At 41.8% G+C, this 18,061-nt stretch overlaps 1 protein-coding gene across 1 annotated transcript in view; it reads left to right on the top strand.

Moving 5' to 3' along the window:
• Positions 1–18,061, top strand: part of FAM227A (family with sequence similarity 227 member A) — an 80,897-nt gene that overhangs the window by 54,450 nt on the left and 8,386 nt on the right. The window contains exons 13-15 of the mRNA XM_089921328.1: positions 5,834–5,994; positions 7,731–7,883; positions 13,962–14,102. Of these exons, the coding sequence (XP_089777454.1) occupies positions 5,834–5,994; positions 7,731–7,883; positions 13,962–14,102 (455 nt within the window). The remainder of the gene's footprint in view (positions 1–5,833; positions 5,995–7,730; positions 7,884–13,961; positions 14,103–18,061) is intronic.

The following is an 18,061-nucleotide window of genomic DNA, read 5'->3' as shown; positions in this document are numbered from 1 at the left end:
TTAATTATTTAATTATAAGTGAAGTTAAATCTATTTTCCTATAGTTATAATCCTTTGGAATTTCTATTTCCATGAAATGCCTCTTCATGTCCTTTGGTTTTGGTTTTTTCTATTCTTAGTAGAAATATTTCTATTTCTAAGGTTCTTAGTCTTCTGCTCATTTTTGATTTGTAGAAGCTCAATTCTTAGTCATATACTTGGCAAAAAAATGTTTCCTATTTAATCTTTTTACTTTAATTATGGTACTTTATTCTAGAAAATTTAAATTTTTATACAGACATGTTTATTGGTCATCTCTTTTATGGCTTCTGGATTTCATTTCCTACTAAGAAAGATCTTTACCACTCCAAGATTTTATGAAATATTCTCTCCCATTTTTTCCCCCAATGTTTTTATATTATCACCTATTCTTAATAAAAAACTTTACTCGCATAACCCAGATGTCACCAGGGGTTACTCTACTCCTTTGAATTGAATTAAAGATTGGTTCAAGCATTTGTTATATGATTTGTTTGGAGCCTCATACCCTCCCCCAAATATCTGAACTCTGGGGACTTATGTTTTCTGTGGCACCGAGCTCCTCTTCTGTCCTGCATGTGCTGTGCACGTACCACCTCTTCCCTTGATTTTCACAAAAACTGCTCACACAAGGCCTGTGTGGGTGTGTTGTGTATATAGAAAACTTTACTAAGTTTAAAGAGATGGAAGAAGGGGGACCATATCACAGTAATGCAAAGACCTTTCATGTGAGTTGCCCTTCTTAAAATCCTTTAGTCATCCCACAGTTTGCAAGACCATCCTCTATAGTCGTGTGCACTTTCCTCCCTCTTCTTTCCCCAAACTCCTGCTCACCTCTAATGTAGAGCAATGTAGCTCTCACTCTGCCTTTGGCTCTAATCTTTGTTTTCCTGAGAAAGGACAGTCCCCTCCCTCTGGTGTATTCTGGTACTAGCGAAGTCAGTTTTTTGACATCCCTCTACACTAGGAATAGAAGGAGACCTCGGTAACTTGATAAAGCCATTAGCATCAAAGAACCTACAGAACAGTGGGACAGTGGAGGTGTTTGGCTTAACACCAGGATCAAGCAAAGGACACCCATCATTCCACCTCCCTCTGAAGTTGTTTTGAATCAGGGCATCCAACTTCAGGGCTCCCTTACCTCCCTAGGCCTCAAAGGATTTCCCTTACTTTCTTACAAGCTCCTTCATTCATTTAAAAGGATTTTAAAATATTTTTCTAGCATTTTTAGGTGTTTTGTCATGAGTTTAGGATATTCTATTAAATTTTAATGGCATACACTGAAGACCTGGCAGTTTCACTTCCAAGAATCTATCCTGTAGAAATGTTCACACAAGGCCATCCCTTACAGCATTAATCTGTACCAGCAAAAACGGAAGAAAATTAACATTTCAGTAGATAAATAGGTAAACTGTGAAATGTTCATAATATAGATATTCTGTTGCTGTTAAAAACAAGACAGATTTATACCTTATCATATGAAAGAATGAAAGTCAACAATGTCTAAAATTAATAAATCAAGAGAATACCACAGGCAATGTATTTAGATACTGATGAGTGAAAAATTAAAGTAATCAAACATGGTGTATAGTATGATTCTATTTTTATTTTTGAAATACATTTTTGGTATAAAGTCATTATGTGCTTATAAAAAGGTTTGGAAGGATACACGGAAAAACATTAATAGTATTTATTCCTAGAAAACGCAAGTGAGGATGGGGACTCTTATCTTTTACTATATACATTTATACATTGTATGAATTTTTCACAAAGAACATAAATTTATTTTGTAAAAAAACAAATAAATAATTTCACTCTCAGAGATAGCAGAAAAGGATATGTAAATGTCAAAACAAAGAACTTTCTAAAAAGATATACAACTGTCCCAGAATAAGGAAGAGGATGGTCCCACTTCAGATGGTCCCATCGAACATGTGTTCAGGGAGAGGGACCAGGTTGGAGAGAAAGAGGGTCCAGGAGTCACTGAAGGCACCGAAGATGTTTAGGTTGGAGAAGCAAGACTTAGAGAAGATGTGAGGGCTCTCCTCAATTTTTTTTTTTTTTTTTGACCACGCTCTGTGGCTTGCAGGATCTTAGTTCCCCGACCAGGGATTGAACCTGGGCCCGGCAGTGAAAGCTCAGAGTCCTAACCACTGGACCGCCAGGGAATTCCCTCCTCAAATATTTTAAGGACTGTTATGTAACACACAGTCTGGAGGGAGATGGGTTGGAATTACAGAGAGTCAGATTTTTATCTAGAGGAAGAAAGAACTTCATAGGAGTCCAAGCTGCTGTCATTTTAAACCAGCTCTACCCTCCGGCTTGGCTGCAGACTGTCTGCTGGTTCCTGTTCCACTCTGGCTCTCAAACCACGTCATTCCTCTTGCCAGGTCTCTGATGCCAACCCCTTTACTCTAGCTTCTGCTCTGCTTTCTACCTGCCTCTTGGAGCTGAGGTTCCAGAATGACTCTCCTCTTGCCTAGTGGCTTGTCTTTGCCCAGTGCTATGGCCCTGAGCCAGCCCTTTCCCTGGGAGGAGAAACCGGATGCTTACTGACAGTGGAACTGGATGTTTCAGAAGGGAGTGTATTCCTTGTTTCCAGAGTTAGGGAAGCAAAAATGGGCAAGTACCTACTGAGAATATTATTGAAATGATGTGTATCAGTTGGGATTCTTTGCTTACAAGTAACAAATTATGCCAACTTGAGCAAACACTGCAAGAACATTGAGAACAGTGTGAAAATCGGTCCAGGGACCAGGAGGAGAATCAAGGCAGTTGCAACCCTTGAACCAGCTTTTCAAGGTGACATCTCTGGTATGGTTGAACCCCCATGTGTTTTCAGTCTATATTTCACCCCACTCAGGACTCAAAATCCCAGAAACCGGAGTTTTGATTGACCAAGCTTATCCCATGTGCTCTGGCTCTAACTGGGTGGATGAGAGAAAGGCTCTGGCTGGCAGAGCCTACAAAGGCTTCTAAGGCTCGCTCCTGTGGCTCACATGGGGAGCAAGACATTTGATTTAAAGTCCTTCAAGCAGTAGAGGGCAAGTAAACTCCCCCAAACACACAAGAATTGGGGGTTGTTAGCAGAAGGAGAATGGGTACTGGGCAACTGAAAGAACAGCACTTGAATAAATGTGGAACTAGATTAGTGGTTCTAGATCTTTGGACTTTTCTAGACTTGGAAAAACTTTTTTTTTTTTTCACTAAATAAGTTCATTTAAACAAAATGACTGCTATCTGGTATCATCATCATTTCATAAAAGAAAGGTCATTAATGTAAAAAAGTAGAAAGACAATCTCAGAATAAAAGAGAGTCCATAAGTGAATAAATTTCCTTTAGGTCATGGAATTCCCTGTTGGTGCAGTGGTTAGGACTCCGTGCTTCCACTGTAGGGGCACAAGTTCGATCCCTGGTCAGGGAACTAAGATCCTACAAGCTGCGTGGCGGTAGCCAAAAAAAAAAAAAAAAATTACTTTAGGTCAGATTTATTACAATGTTTTGTTTTTGTTTTCTTTTTGCGGTATGCGGGCCTCTCACTGTTGTGGCCTCTACCGTTGCGGAGCACAGGCTCCGGACGCGCAGGCCCAGCGGCCATGGCTTATGGGCCCAGCCACTCCGCAGCATGTGGGATCTTCCCGGACCAGAGCACGAACCCGTGTCCCCTGCATCGGCAGGCGGACTCTCAACCACTGCGCCACCAGGGAAGCCCTACTACTACCATGTATTTTTCCTTGTTTCCCTCATTTTGCTGGAGACCATTGAACACAGACTGGCCCCCATTTGGAGATGGGCTTTTAGGAATCATTGGACTAAATGATCTATAGGTGCTCTACTAACCCCAAGTTTCTGTGATTCCAGTGGGATCTTGCTATAGAATAGTGGTTCTCAACTGGGGACAGTTTTGCACCCTAGGAGACATTTGGCCATGCCTGGAGACATTTCTGGTTGTCACAGCTGGGGGTGAGGGGTAGAGTACTACTAGCATCTCTTGGGTAGAGACCACGGAGGCCACTCGATGTCCTGCAATGCACAGGACAGTCTCCCACAACAAATCTGGCCCCAAATGTCAAAGTGCCAAGGTTGAGAGACCCTGCTACCCATAGAGGAAATCTCATTAAGCAATGAAAATGAATAGGACAGAGAAGAGTGTGGTTAGGTGCCGCTGCAGCCTTCACTCGTGAGACAGAATTTTTGTCTCGTTAGATTATAACCGCTTCGTAAAATACAAAAGAAGCACATAATCACCACTGACATTTTGGAAGAAGGCAGAGGAATATAAGGAAGGGAAACAGATTACTCTCAGCCCCTGCCTGTTCTCTTTCCTGATCTCTGTTGCCTCTTGGTTGTCTATTAGCATCTCAAATACAGCACATCCAAAACAGACCTCTTGATTTTCCTGCCCTGTCAGCCTCTTCCTCCCCACATCTTCCCAGCTGGGAAACTGGCACCTAACCCTTTAGAGTCACCCTTGACTCCTGTCTTTCTCACACCTACATCGACTCCATCAGCAAATCCTGCCAATTCTGCTCTCATAGTATGTTGCAGATTCCATCACTTCTCACCCCTCCCCATTCCCAGCCCCAGCACTGCCTCAACCACTGCAGAGGCTCCCAAGTGCTCTTCTAGTGTCCACGCTTACCCACTGCAGTCATTTCTCCACACATCAGTTAAAGTGATCTTTTTTTTTTCATTTGTATTTTTTGGCCGTGCCATGTGGCATGTAGGATCTTAGTTCCCCAGCAGGGATTGAACCCATACTCCGTGCATCGAAATCACAGAGTCTTAACCACTGGACCGCCAGGGAAGTCCCAGTTAAAGGGATCTTTAGGAAAAATTAATCAGATGTACCCCAGCTCAAAACCTTCCAGTGGCTTCCATCACACTTAGAAAGTCCTAACTTCTTCCTGTGGCCCAAAGACCCCGCTCCTTCTTCAGCCTCATCATTTGTTCTCATTTGAGCCGTGCAGGCCTGGTTTCTGTCCCTCAGCCACACCAAGCTCCTGTCTGCCTTGGGGTCTCCTGCACTTGCTGTCCCCTTTGCCTGGAACATCGCCCAGATCTTCCTTCCATCATTCAGGGTCTGCCGGGATCGCTCCTCCTCAGGGCAGTCCTCCCTGACCTCCCCATGGAAAAGATCCCTCTCCTCCCCAGTCTCCCATCCCACCACCCACACCCCCTGCCCTACTTGATTCTTACCTAAAGCCCTTATTATTCCATAGTATCATGTTGATTTGTTTATTGTTTTTCTCTCAACTATGATACAAGCTCCGTGAGGGCTGGAATTTGTCTTATTCTCGGCTGAAAGGCCAGTGTCTAGATCAGTGTGTATACGCAGTAGTCACCCAATAAATATTTGCTGAATGAATTGTTAACATTTTGGTAACTACACTTCTAGTCTCTTATCTACCATTTTTTTTGGTTGATTGATTTCATGTAATTATATTCATTTTATATAAAATATATAATATTATCTATCTAATTTTGTATCTTGATTTTTAAAATTACTATTATACCTGAAACAATATCTTAGTACCAACTCTTCATAAACAATTTAATAGTGGCGTACTGTTCTTTTGGGTAGAGATGTCAACAACTCCTTGAACATTTAGGTTGTTGTAACCTTTTGCTGTAGTAATTGTCACTGCAGTAAACATTATAGTGCCTAAATCTTTTCTTCTTGTGGGTAATTTCCTTAGGATAGCATCCTAAAACTGGAGTTACTAGATAAAGGATATGAGTACCTTTACATTTCTTAATATGTGCCATAAAAATGATAATATCCTTTATTTTTTTTCCTATCTCTTTCCTACTCAGTCTTACCCTGCCTGCAAAAGCCCCGAGATGACTTCAAACCTCTTCAACATTTATGGGAAGAGCCCTCTGATTGTGTACTTCCTCCTGAACCACGCCTCTCTGCAACAGCCTGGCAAAGACGTGCTGATGGTCAGGAGGGAAAAAACCAAGACCATCCCATATCCTTTCCACCGTGGGCTGGGCACACATTACTCCAGGCCCCTGCTTCCTCTTCCCAGAAGCAGGGGTGAAGAGACAGGCATCCAGCCCTCAGCACAGCACCTGACACATAGTAGGGGCCCATCAAGGGTGACCATGGTTACGAGCCTACGGGTCGGAATCTTGCTCATGTTAATTCCAAATCTGCCTCATGCACTGGCTGAGTGGGACCCTGGGCAAGTCGAATTTCCCTGTGTGCAATAATCTCTTCCTTTCTACCAGAAAGAATGGACTACTTAGGGACTCTTAACATATTTTGCAACTCAGTAACGCCTCCTAGATGCTCACTGACCCCACAGTATATATTGATCAGGAATTTTGGTGTCTAGGGGTATGTTTCTTCCAGCACCCTCCTCACACACACCCCTCCCCAGACCCATCAGCAAATTCTTGGCCCTCATGACATTTATCCTAAAAATATGGTAAAAAAGCTCAGATCTTAAGAAAACAGGTGTGATATGTGTTGGTGTCCTGAGTCTTAACAGTTTACCGTAGAGGGGCAGAACATGGACTCAAATAGACCTGGATTCAGGAACCAACTCACCTGCTCACCAGCTGTGTGATCTTAGACAAGTTCCAGCTTCTCTCTGAGCCTCATTTTTCTCATCTGTAAAATGGAGATAAGAGTACCCACCTCATAGAATTGTGATGCGGGGAACAGGCACAACACCGGTAAAGGCTTATTTAGCACAGTGCCCGGCAGGTAACAAATGATTGAATGTTACCTATCAGAATACAGCGCCCCATAAGGAGGAGCTTTCATAATGAAGTAGGTAGGACTTAACTCCTGCCCTATAGCACTGCATATCCACAAGCGTATTTATATATCTGTAGGCAGAGATTAACAACACACAATTCATAGGACTTTATTGTTTATAAAACGCTTTCCCTTATATCACCTCACTGTTCTGTAAAGACAGTGTAGTGTAGTAGAAGGAGCCTGGGTTGGGGATACACAGCCCTGGATTTGCGTCCCAGCTCAGCAACCCACTAGCTTTAAGATCTCATGTGCACAGCTTAACCTCTAAGCTCAATATCTTTATCAACTCATTCCTAAAGTGAGGATGGTTATACCAAATCAGTAGTGTTGTGACCAGGATTAAATGGCATACAGCTGGTACTAAAAAAAAATAGTGGCTATCATTATTATCATGAACATCATCTAAGGTAGGTGCCATCTATTTTATAGATAAGGAAATGGAGACGTAGAGGATGACATAGATTGTCTGATGTCCCACAGCTCGTGATGAGTGTGGCTGAGATTCTGACCAGTTCAGAAGGGGTGGAGGGGTGGCGAAGGTAGAGAGAACTTTTCAACATGCAAACCTGAGACGGGGAATGAGGACTGGGCCTGAGAGGAAAGGAAAGTTGGAATCCCTTCCTGTTCACCACTGTGATAAGAGAGTAAGAATTTTAGATGGTAGTCTAAAATAAGCACTTGCTAGCCCTTCCATCAGCAGGAGGGGAGAAAGACTTTATTAAAAGATGGGGAATGGCCTAGCCATGGAGAGGATAGCTTCTCTCTTTCCCAAGCAGGCCATGGAGTGGTTTCCTGCTCAGATTTCCAGAACCAGGTCGGTTTCCCCATCCTGCTATCACACCCACCTCCTCCCCATGTACTGGACACATCCCACTAATAATAACGCTGAGTCAATACCAACTGACAGTGTGGGGTTTTCCTCGACATGAAAGCCACTGAGTCCACCCTGACATACGTTGAGGTCATCAGCCTGACCCTGAGCAACATGAAGAAGCGGAGGGACGACCTCCACCAGCTGAACCAGTTTCACTGGAGTGAGTGGAATCATTTCAATGCGTACCTGGAGGAGCTGCACAACAACTTCCTCAGGTATTTAAGGGGCCTTCAGGGGAAGAGGCGTGGTTTCAGCATTTGTCTATGGCAACACATCACACTAATTTGTAACTGGGGTCCAGCCCTGTAATGACCTGTGAAGCGCATTCAGCTTTCTTGTGGTCAGAATGTAAACCCCACGATAACAGAGGCCGGTTATTTTTGTAAAGTTATTTTTTTCCTAACTACAAAAACATTTATGCTCAATGAAAACAAACAAAGAACCTGGAAAAGCACCTACAGGTACACATTGCCAACATTTTTCTATAAATTCTTCCAATCTTTTCTCCTGGACACATACATCTGGATCTCTAAACAAAAGTAGTAATCGTGCTGTCAGACTGTTTTTAGACTTTCCCCCCCATTAGCAGCATATTATGAACATTTTCCTGTGCCTTCTCCCTCTTCAGTATTTTTATCATATTTAGAAATTTTTCAGACCTTTCAGAAAAGTTTAAAGGACAGTGCCATGGACACCATTATGCCCCCACTGCGTTTACCAATTATTCACGCTTTGCCACATTTTCCTTCTCTCTCTAATAATTAGGTCAAATAAAAATTTCCCCAATTGTGCCCAAAGTACCATTTTTGGTTTTACTTGCTGCTCCAGGATCCATTCAAGGATCCAGTACCTGGAGGTGTTGTATTTCGACGTTCTCTCTTTGGTGTCTTTTAGTCTATGATAGTGCCCTGGCCCCCAGCTTTGTTATTATTATTATAATTATTTTTTATGACATGGACTTTCTTGAAAAGCTCAAGCCACGTTCTGGATTTTTCTGATTATTTCTTCGGGGTATCATTTAACTTGTTCCAATTGATCTCATATTTCCTATAAGATGGACATTGGATCTGTACTAGAGGATTGATTAGATTCAGGTTAAGTCTTTTTGCCAAGAATACTTCACAGAGACCTTGTAAATTCCTGTTACACCTCATTAGGAGAAACTTAATGTCGGGTTGCCCCGCTGCTTGTTTAAGATGGTCTCTGCCAGAGGTCTCCATTGTAAGCCTACATTTTTGCCTTTCTAATTAGTCAGCAATGAATGGTGTGATTCTTTGAGCCTGTGAATATGCTTTCCCAACAACATTCATCCAGTGGTTTTAACATCCATCCAGGGTCTTTGCCTGAATCAGTTGTTACATTTGGGGCCACAAAATAGTGATTTTCTACGTCTACTATTCCTCCTGCTTTTATTAGCTGGCTTTTTTTTTTTTTTTTTTTTTTTTGGTAAAAAGGAGCTCACCTTCTTTTTTCACTCTTTGTCTCACACGTCTTCTCTGCCTGCCCCCATAACTCTTTCATGTGGCCACCGTGAAAGAGAAGCTTGAGAAGTATCTGAGAAAGGAGAAGGAGATTTTCATGACTGGATTAGACCAGAACTGGTCACTTTGTTATCCAAAACAAAACTGGATTCAGTTTGCAGGGGAGAAAGGGGGAAATTGCTATTGGCTAGACAGCCATCTATATCTGCCATAATATGAGAGAAAGAAAAAGATGAACTCATAGATAAATACTTTGTTATGCAAAGTGATACAATGAAGTTATTTCTAAAATGTGCTGGGACACAGACAAACAACACATACACACACACTCGTTAAGCACCAGCACAGAAATGCAGTTCAGCCTAAACTTTCATCAAAAGATGATTGGTTAAATAAACTATCAAACGTCCATACTCTGCAGCCAAAAAAATGGTGATGTTGATCTATTTCTATTTTACGAGGAAAGATGGTCACAACATATTAATGGCCCCCAAATCACATTGTAAAATGGTGTGTATAAATAGGCACAGTTGTTTATCCTTATTTTACAGATGTGGAAGCTGAGGTCAAAGGACAGAACCTTAGAGGGCAACTGCATATGTGGGAGAAGATAGAGTATGGGGTAGAGGGAGAAGGAATGACCAGAAGGAAGGAGGAGAGCTTATATATAAAGGCAGACCAACAGAGAATGAAGCTGAGAGAAGAAGGGGAAGTAGTAATTAGCAGTGTGAGTGCCAGACACAGAAACTTGGGGCTGAGACAGGTTTGGTGCTTTGGTAGAGAGAGCAGTCAGACACTAGAACATGGGACATTAAGGGGAAGGTATGAGTCCCCATGTGGGGGTGGGAGGGGGGAATAACTAGGAGGCAGAAGAACAAAATTCTGAATCAAAAGGCAAGATTGGATGGTAACAGGGCTATTTAAAAATAAGGTGGAAGACTCAAGCCTATATGAAGAGGGAGAGATTGGAGGTGCCGGTGAGGGAGGAGAAGGTCACGGTGGGTTAAGGGAGAGCACACAGGAATTGCTGTTTAGGGCTCTTTGCTTCTGCCTCTGTTACTGTAGTTCATTATGCTGTTTGTTCTGTAGTTCATTGTCCCAGCAAATATTTTCAGCACCTTCTATGCACCAGGCATTTTATTTTGTTTACAAAACATTGTTTTGTAATGTCTGTCTCTTCCAATAGTTGTAACAATTCATGGGTGGGACCCATGAATAGCAGAGGCTACAGCCAGAATATAGGCTTTTTCACTTACTAGCTCTATGATATTTGATCTGTCACATAGGTCATTTAGCTTCAATTTGTTTGTTGATTTAATGAAGATAGTATTTCCTACTTTGTAGGGTTGTATTGATCAAATAAAATAAGGCATGTAAAGCCTTTTCATAACCAAGCCCACAGTAAATGATTGTATAAATTAGAATTAGATTTGGCTTCAAGTGACAGAAGAGCACAAAATAGTGGCTAAAACAAGATACAAATCTATTTCTCTCATTTAAAAGGAGTCCAGTAGATATGGCAGTTCACAGTATCAGGGATCCAAGCTCCTTTTATCTTATTGCTCCATAATCCTCAGCCTCATGTTCCAATATGGCTGCTCAAGCTCCAGCCGTCAGGTCCACATTCCAGCCAGTAGGAAGGAAGATGGACTTCCTCCTGGAAGTCACAAATACACCTTCCATTTTCATTCCATTTGCCAGAACTTAGCCCCATAGCCACACCCAGCTGTGGCATTAACAAGGCAAAAATAGTTTAGGGTTAACATTAAATTCATATAGAATTTTCACGATTAAGCCTACAGAGGGAATTCCCTGGTGGTCCAGTGGTTAGGACTCCGCTTTCACTGCCAAGGGCCCGGGTTCAATTCCTGGTTGGGGAACTAAGATCCCTCAAGCCACATGGTGTGGCCAAAAAAAAAAACAAACAAACAAAAAACAGATTAAGCCTACAGAATATTTATTTCAGAAATATATAAGGAAATCCTTTTTTAATAATGACATCCTTATCAGGTGAATTACAGTAAAGATTTTTTAAGTCAGGAGAAACTTTGTAATTATGTGTTAGCAATTCCATTGCCAAATACATCCACTTTTTGTTAGATAAGGTATTATCAAGAAACTCAGCATGGCTTCTATTAATAAAGTGATTCTCAAAGTTTTGTCTCTAGAAAAAACTGGTGGCCTTAAAATACATCCGTGTTGTCAGGGCAGGGCTACCCTTGGGAAAGTAGGGTATGACTGAGCAGGGATATGAGGGGGCTTCTAGGGGGCTGGCACTGTTCTGTTTCTTGATTTGGGAGCTGGTTACATGGATGTGCTCAGTACATGAAATCTCCTTGAGGTGCGCATTTAGAGTTTGTCCACGCTTTGGTATGTATGTTATACTTCAAGAAACTTTTAAAAAATGGTGACCATCTACATCCACCAATTTAAAGGACATACAGAGCTCAGAGGACCTTGTCAAGCACTCCAGGGATGCAATTGGCAAATCCAGAATGGGAAATTCTGTAGGACAAATAACCTGGTTTCTTCAGTACATAAAAAGCAAGGAAAATAAAAGAGCGAGGAGGTGCTGTTATTGTTTAGAAGATACTGGAGAGATATATTAATCAAAACATTGTTTGGATCCTGACTTAAATCAACCGCTTGAGATAATTATCTCAATTATGAAATAACTGGGGAAATTTGAACACTGACTTGGTTTTAGATGATATTAAGAAATTCCTTTTATTGGTATATTCCCTTTTTTAAAGACATTATAATAGTTTTGTAGTTATGTTTTAAGGATCATGTCTTAAAGAGATACATAATGAAGTGTTTATGGATGAAATGACATGGTGTCTGGGATGTGCCTTAAAATAACCCATTTGGGATGGGAGGCAAAGGAAGTAACAGATGAATCAAGACTGACTTCAGATTGATAACTAATGAAGCAAGATAATGGGTAAATGATGTTAATTATACAATTTACTTTTATAAATGTTTAAATTTTTGAACACTATCTTTTTTTTTTTTAATGATGGCCGTAACAAGATCAAAAGGTGACAAATGCCCATGTGGAATAGTATTGATACTTGTAGGTGGGCTAGGACTCTTTTGGGACATCAATTACCACTTGTTCCCCTAATGTAGCGTATCAGCTGGGAGCACTGCCATTGACCTTGGACAGACCAAAGCTGTAGGAACAGCTCTGTTTCACCCTCAGTATGATTTAGGTCCATCATTTAGCCCATGTGAGGCTTGGATACCTCATCTACAAAACAGGGACACTACTCACAGAGTAGATGTGTAGGTTAAAGGAGATGTCGAGCTTAGTGCCTGGCTCACAGAAAGTGCTCAGAAAATGACGGCTATTAGAGGTAATATGTGTGACCCCCACACCATGAAGAGTGCAGGGGCCAAAACAGCACTGGGCCTTGGAGTTGGAAAGTTTGCCACTGGGGAGGCCTAGCGAGTGGTCTCCCTTAGAAAAGGCGATCCAGCAGCTGTTTTGCTGGGGTCTCTGCTCTAGGTGGAGGAGGAGCCCAGCTGGCACATGCAGATGGAGCTGTACAATGAAGGAGCGGGGTCAGTTGCTGCTGGAGAACTTAGTTTCCTTGTGAGTCCAGAGCCCTGATCCTTAAACCTGTATGGGGGCAAAGCACCCGCAATTCAAAATGCCCTTTGCAGAGTTTTATGAAACGTTTCAACATATGATTCTCTCATACAAGCTAAAGATGCTTCTACTAGTGGAAAATAGGAGCCTAAGACATGTATAGATTTCAACAAATCAAGAAATGACAATATAGAAAATATTATCAAGGAATTATGACCAAGTTTTCCTGTTAGAAAATGTCATCACAGCAAGGACAAATGCAGGTCGCTGCTTGTTCTTTGTCTCTCCACTGCAAGCAGACGCAGGCTTCAAAAGGTTAAGAAAAAGTTGTGGCAGAAGATGCCAAAAATGAGAATTTTGTGTCAACACAATTTTTTCCTTTGACTTGGGGAAAGACCCTCACTGTTGGAATAACCACTGGTTTAGGCCAAGTTCAACACTAGTTTCTTAACACCAGTCTTTCTACATCTATTCTGCAGCGGCAGAGAAGTATATGACAGCATCTTAATTCACTTGAATGTATATTTATTGTTTTTTGGCTGCCTTGAATGACCATAACCGGCTTCTTCATCGAGTGGAGGTCCACTCACATTTCACAGATCAGCTGGTATATTTTCCAGTTCAGCATTTCCATTGAGTACCCCAAACGTATCTGAACATGCTCCACTGAAAACCTCCTATAATAACAGCAGCAGCAGCAAGCAACATTAATTGAGCACTTCCTATGTACCAGGCACTGTGCTAATCGCTTGACCTATGGTAACTCAATTAATCCTCACCACTACTGTAGGTTCTATTACATTACCATGTTGAGATGAGTGCACTGGCAAGGAGAGGTTAAGTAACTTGCCCAAGAACACACAGCAAATGGCGGAGCCCCAAATTGAATTCAGCCTGCCCTCAAGCTCATGCTTCAGCTTTCTCTCAGATCGTTGGTTTTCCTCACCTGTCTTCCTAATTTGAGTATGATCCACTGAGTCAGGGACCACATCTTATTCCCCTGTGTCCCCCAGGGCTATATGACTCCCAGCACATAGCAGGGGCTCAGTGACCGAATTGCTGCTGCGCGGTCAGCTTTCTGCTTCCATCAGTTGCTCCTGACAGATGTAATGAATGAATTGGTAAATATTTGCCTCTCTTTTCATGTGAAAATAGAGTGAAACGATAACGCTGACTCTTCAGTCTTTTTCCATGTGTCTTTGTGATTTTCCCCACAGGGAGGTGAAGAATATTGATCAAAGAGCAAAAGACAAAAAACAGGCGAACCACATGTTCATCCAGCCTTCAACCTTCATTGAGGACTCCCCTGAAAAGAAATCTAGAAGAAGCCATCAGAGGGAGATTGCGTTTCTTTTGAGGTTTGTTTGAACGAAGACCATGGGAAAAGTAGAAATGTGAACACTTTAGGAATTCTTAATACGTGGAAAAGTATACATAAAAGTCCACTCGCTTCTATGTGTTAGTCACTCAACTCTCACTTTATTTTTATTATTATTAATGGTAGTAGTAAGAGCTACCAATGACTTTGTACTTCCTCTATGCCAAGCATCTGTACTTTACAAAGTGTATTATGAGTCAGAGCTCATAGGTTGCAAGTGCCAGGAACCCAGCTCAAACCAGCTTGAGTGGAAGGAAAATCTCATGGCTTCAGTAACTGGGAAGAGGCCACATTCAGGCTGGCTGCAGCCACGATGGACCTAAGGGCTCAATGATATTTTCAGATTCTCTCCCTTTCTTTCTTGACCCTCTTTGCCTCTGTGTGCTGGCTTGCTTTTCAAGCTGCCCCTGCCCTCAAAGAAAGAAAGAGGGCCAAGAACAGCCCCAACCCTATGTCCTTATAAGTGCATGACCTAAAAGGAAGAGAGACACCCTCTCCCAGCCTCCATAACCCAAGCCTCAATAAAAGTCTCTGATGATGCCAGAAGCTCAGCCACTGTACACTGGTGCCGAACGGAGTCTCTGAGACAGTTTTGGGTAAAGTAGAAAATAAGAGATTTATTGCTTTGTCAGGCAAAGGAGGACACAGAGGGCTCCTGCCCTCGAAACTGTGTGTCCCAACCCGGGAGGATTTGATGAGGAGTTTTATAGCAGTAGTCCAAGGGCAGGGTTGCTGACAAGATTAGGGTGTGTGCAGGGCCTGCACTCCCTTAATCCCATCTCAGGTCTCCTAATCTTGATGAGCTTCTCTGGTCCCTTTAATCTTGCCTCAGGTGGTTTCTTGTCTGCTCTTCTGACCTTTGGAACTCAGGGAAAGTCCTGGAGGCTGGAGTCTTGCCTACAAGAAAGAGGGGACAAAAAGGCTTTTGTGCCCGGGAGCCCCACAGGGCCCTTCTCGGTTTCAATGGCTCTGCTTGGTTCATGGTTCCACACATCCCTTCTGAACCAACACTTTGTTCAGGAAGAAGCAGTGCTATTACTAGCCAGACCTGACCATCCCTGCGGCCTGAGAGAACAAGGCAAAGTCTGTGACATGGGGTAGAATTGGTGAGATGCCATCAGACAAAAACAACATGCCCAGTTTATTTGTATCTCAACAAAACCCTATTAGATAGCATAACACCCATTTTACTGAATAGAAAACTGAGGCACAGAGAAGCCAAGTAAACATTGACTGAAGACCTACTGTGCCAGGCACTAAGGATGCAAAGAAATAAATAAGTTAAAGTTCTTGCCCTCAAGGGCTCATAGTATAGAAGAAGGAAAAAGATATGGAAATAGATAACATGCAACAAATTGCATAGGTCCTAAGAGAGGACTTCAACAGAGAACAGAGTAGGGAGCAGTCAGTTCTTTATATTTGCTAGGCAAGGGGGGAGGGGAGGAATGGGCTGGAACTCTAGGCAGAGAGATGTTCAAGCCAATTTGCAGAGCTAAAAGTTACCAGACTGCAATTGGGTCTGGCTGATTAGAGAGTGAGGGAGAGTTGAGGCAATGAGGGGCATCAGAGGGTCTCACATGCCACCTTCTAGATTCTACCATCCTGTAGTGCATAGGCATCCAAGAGTCTACAGAAATTATAATTTTCAATTCTGGAATTTACATCCATTATTCTAAATAACATGCTTACATATGCATTTCTTGATTTCCTTTTAGACGTTATCTGTTGATAAGGTTTTCCAGATTGTTAAAAGCTATCAAAAACTAAGCAGCATCATTTTCCATATTCTCAAATGTACCATATATATTCTATGTATATCATATTAATATATTCTGTTAGGTAACGTGATCATAACCAGGACAGATGCAGTTAGCTGCTTGTCCTTTTTCTCTCCATTGCAAGCAGATGTAGACTCCTAAGGTTAAGAAAAAGTTGTGGCAGAAGATCCTGAAAGTGAGAATATATTCTGATAATTTCTTCTTCATTTTTTTAATCTTGGAGTTCTCCTTCTCAGGCCCTCATCCTCCTCCAGTCTGGACTGGTGTGCTCAAGGTCTGCTCTCAGTTATCATTTTGGGGCTTCTTTTCACCATTATCCTAGGGCTTCCCTTAGTCAACTTCACTTTGTTGGAGTCTCCCAGGTCACATGTCTTTCTCTTTCTTGTTTACTCATTTTGCTGGAGCACATCTTCTAGTAACTCTCAAGGGAAAGGTATGTAGAAAGTGTTTTTAGTCTTTACATGTCCAAAATGACTTTGCTCTTGATTAATATTTGACAAATGTTCTGCTGGGAATAAAATTCGAAGTCAATATTCCACAGAAATTTGAAAACATTCTTTTTCCTACCTTCTAGTTTTGCTGTTGAAAAATTTGATGCCGTTCTGATTCCTATGTGTTGTATTCTTGTATGTCACCTCCACCCTCCCCACCCCCACCCCCCATGGGAGTTTTTAGGATATTGTCTTTCTCCTTATTATTCTGATGTTTCACAATCATGTGCCTTGGTATGACTCTTTTTCTTAGTATGTTTCATTGGGATTGGGAAGCCTTCTCAAACTGGACAGTAGTGTCCTTCAATTCTGAGAATTTTTCTTTTATTATTTCTTTGGTAATTTTCTTCCCTTTATTTTCTTAGCTCTGTTTTTCTGGAGCTGTTATACTCAGTTGTTATACCTCCTGGACTGATTCTCTAATTTTCTTATTTTTATTCTCCTCTTGGCATCTGTATGAATTTCTGTCCTACTTTCGAGAGGAGTCTCTACATTTTATCGTCCAATGACTTCTTCTAATTTTTAGAATTCTACTGTAGTATTAATTTCCTAGAGTGAGGTCTTTCTTATATTTTGGTTGTTCCTTTCTCACAGCATTCTATTCTTTTTCATGGGTGCAATATTTTCATCTATTACTGAGAACATTAATCTTTATTTTTAAAGTTTCTGACCCCCATATTATTTCTGTGGGTTCTTTTTCTTGGGTACCTTTTTACATTTTTTGACTGTTTTCTTGTTTTGAACTCTCACCTTTGAACTCTCAGCATTTATTTGGCTGCGCTGGGTCTTAGTTGCGGCACGTGGGAATCTTTTTTTTTTTTTTTTTTTTTTTGCGGCATGCGGGATCTTTAATTGTGGCATGAGAACTCTTAGTTTTAGGTTCACTCTTAGTTGCAGCATGTGGGATCTAGTTCCCTGACCAGGGATGGAACCTTGGCCCCCTGCACTGGGAGCGCAGTCTTAGCCATTGGACTACGAGGGAAGTCCCCTGGGCTGTCTTTAGATTTAGGAGTGAAGCTCTAAACAGCTGACAGTGGAAGTTGGTATCAGTGGTCATGGCTTCTCAGTTGGTTGGCTCTCTTTTTTTTCATGATCAGGAAGCAAGCCAGCTTTCTCATTTGAGAGACTCTCAAATATCAGCCATTCAGTTTCTTAGGAGCAGAATCCTCCAATCATTTGCCTGTGGGACATATGCCTGGCTAATGGCATTCTGGAAACAGAGGAAAGGAAAGGGGGGTAAAGATCCTGCATTTAGTAGAGCCAGCTTCCACTTAACTATTTTTATTTTCTACTAATCTACTATGCCCAAGACCGTAGCCTCTTTATTTTAATTTCCCCAGAAAGAAAAACAAAAGCACAAGAAAAACTTCCAATTTTCATTTGACTCTCAGAACAATTCTTTGATGTAATATATAAATTAGGATTTTATTTAGTCATATATAACAGAAAAATTAGAAATAACAATGGCCCAAAGGTTGATTCTCACATATAAAAGAAGTCTGAAGGTAGATGATATAGCCTGATACGGTGTTTCAGGGGCTTCAGGGAGCCAGGCTCCACCATCCTAGCCCTTGGTATCCTTCCTCTGGGACTTCCGTGTTCCACCAAGACGGCTGCTGGAGTTCCAGGCAACCTGTCTGTTTTCCAGACCAGATACTATAAGAAGGAAG

This window comes from Delphinapterus leucas, chromosome 11, assembly GCF_059928025.1.
Source record: "Delphinapterus leucas isolate spDelLeu-1000000601 "Yukka" chromosome 11, BTC_Dleu_Yukka2, whole genome shotgun sequence".
Classification (NCBI taxonomy): Eukaryota; Metazoa; Chordata; class Mammalia; order Artiodactyla; family Monodontidae; genus Delphinapterus; species Delphinapterus leucas.
Note: the sequence above shows the minus strand (reverse complement) of the source record. Positions and strands in the feature narration are given on the sequence as shown.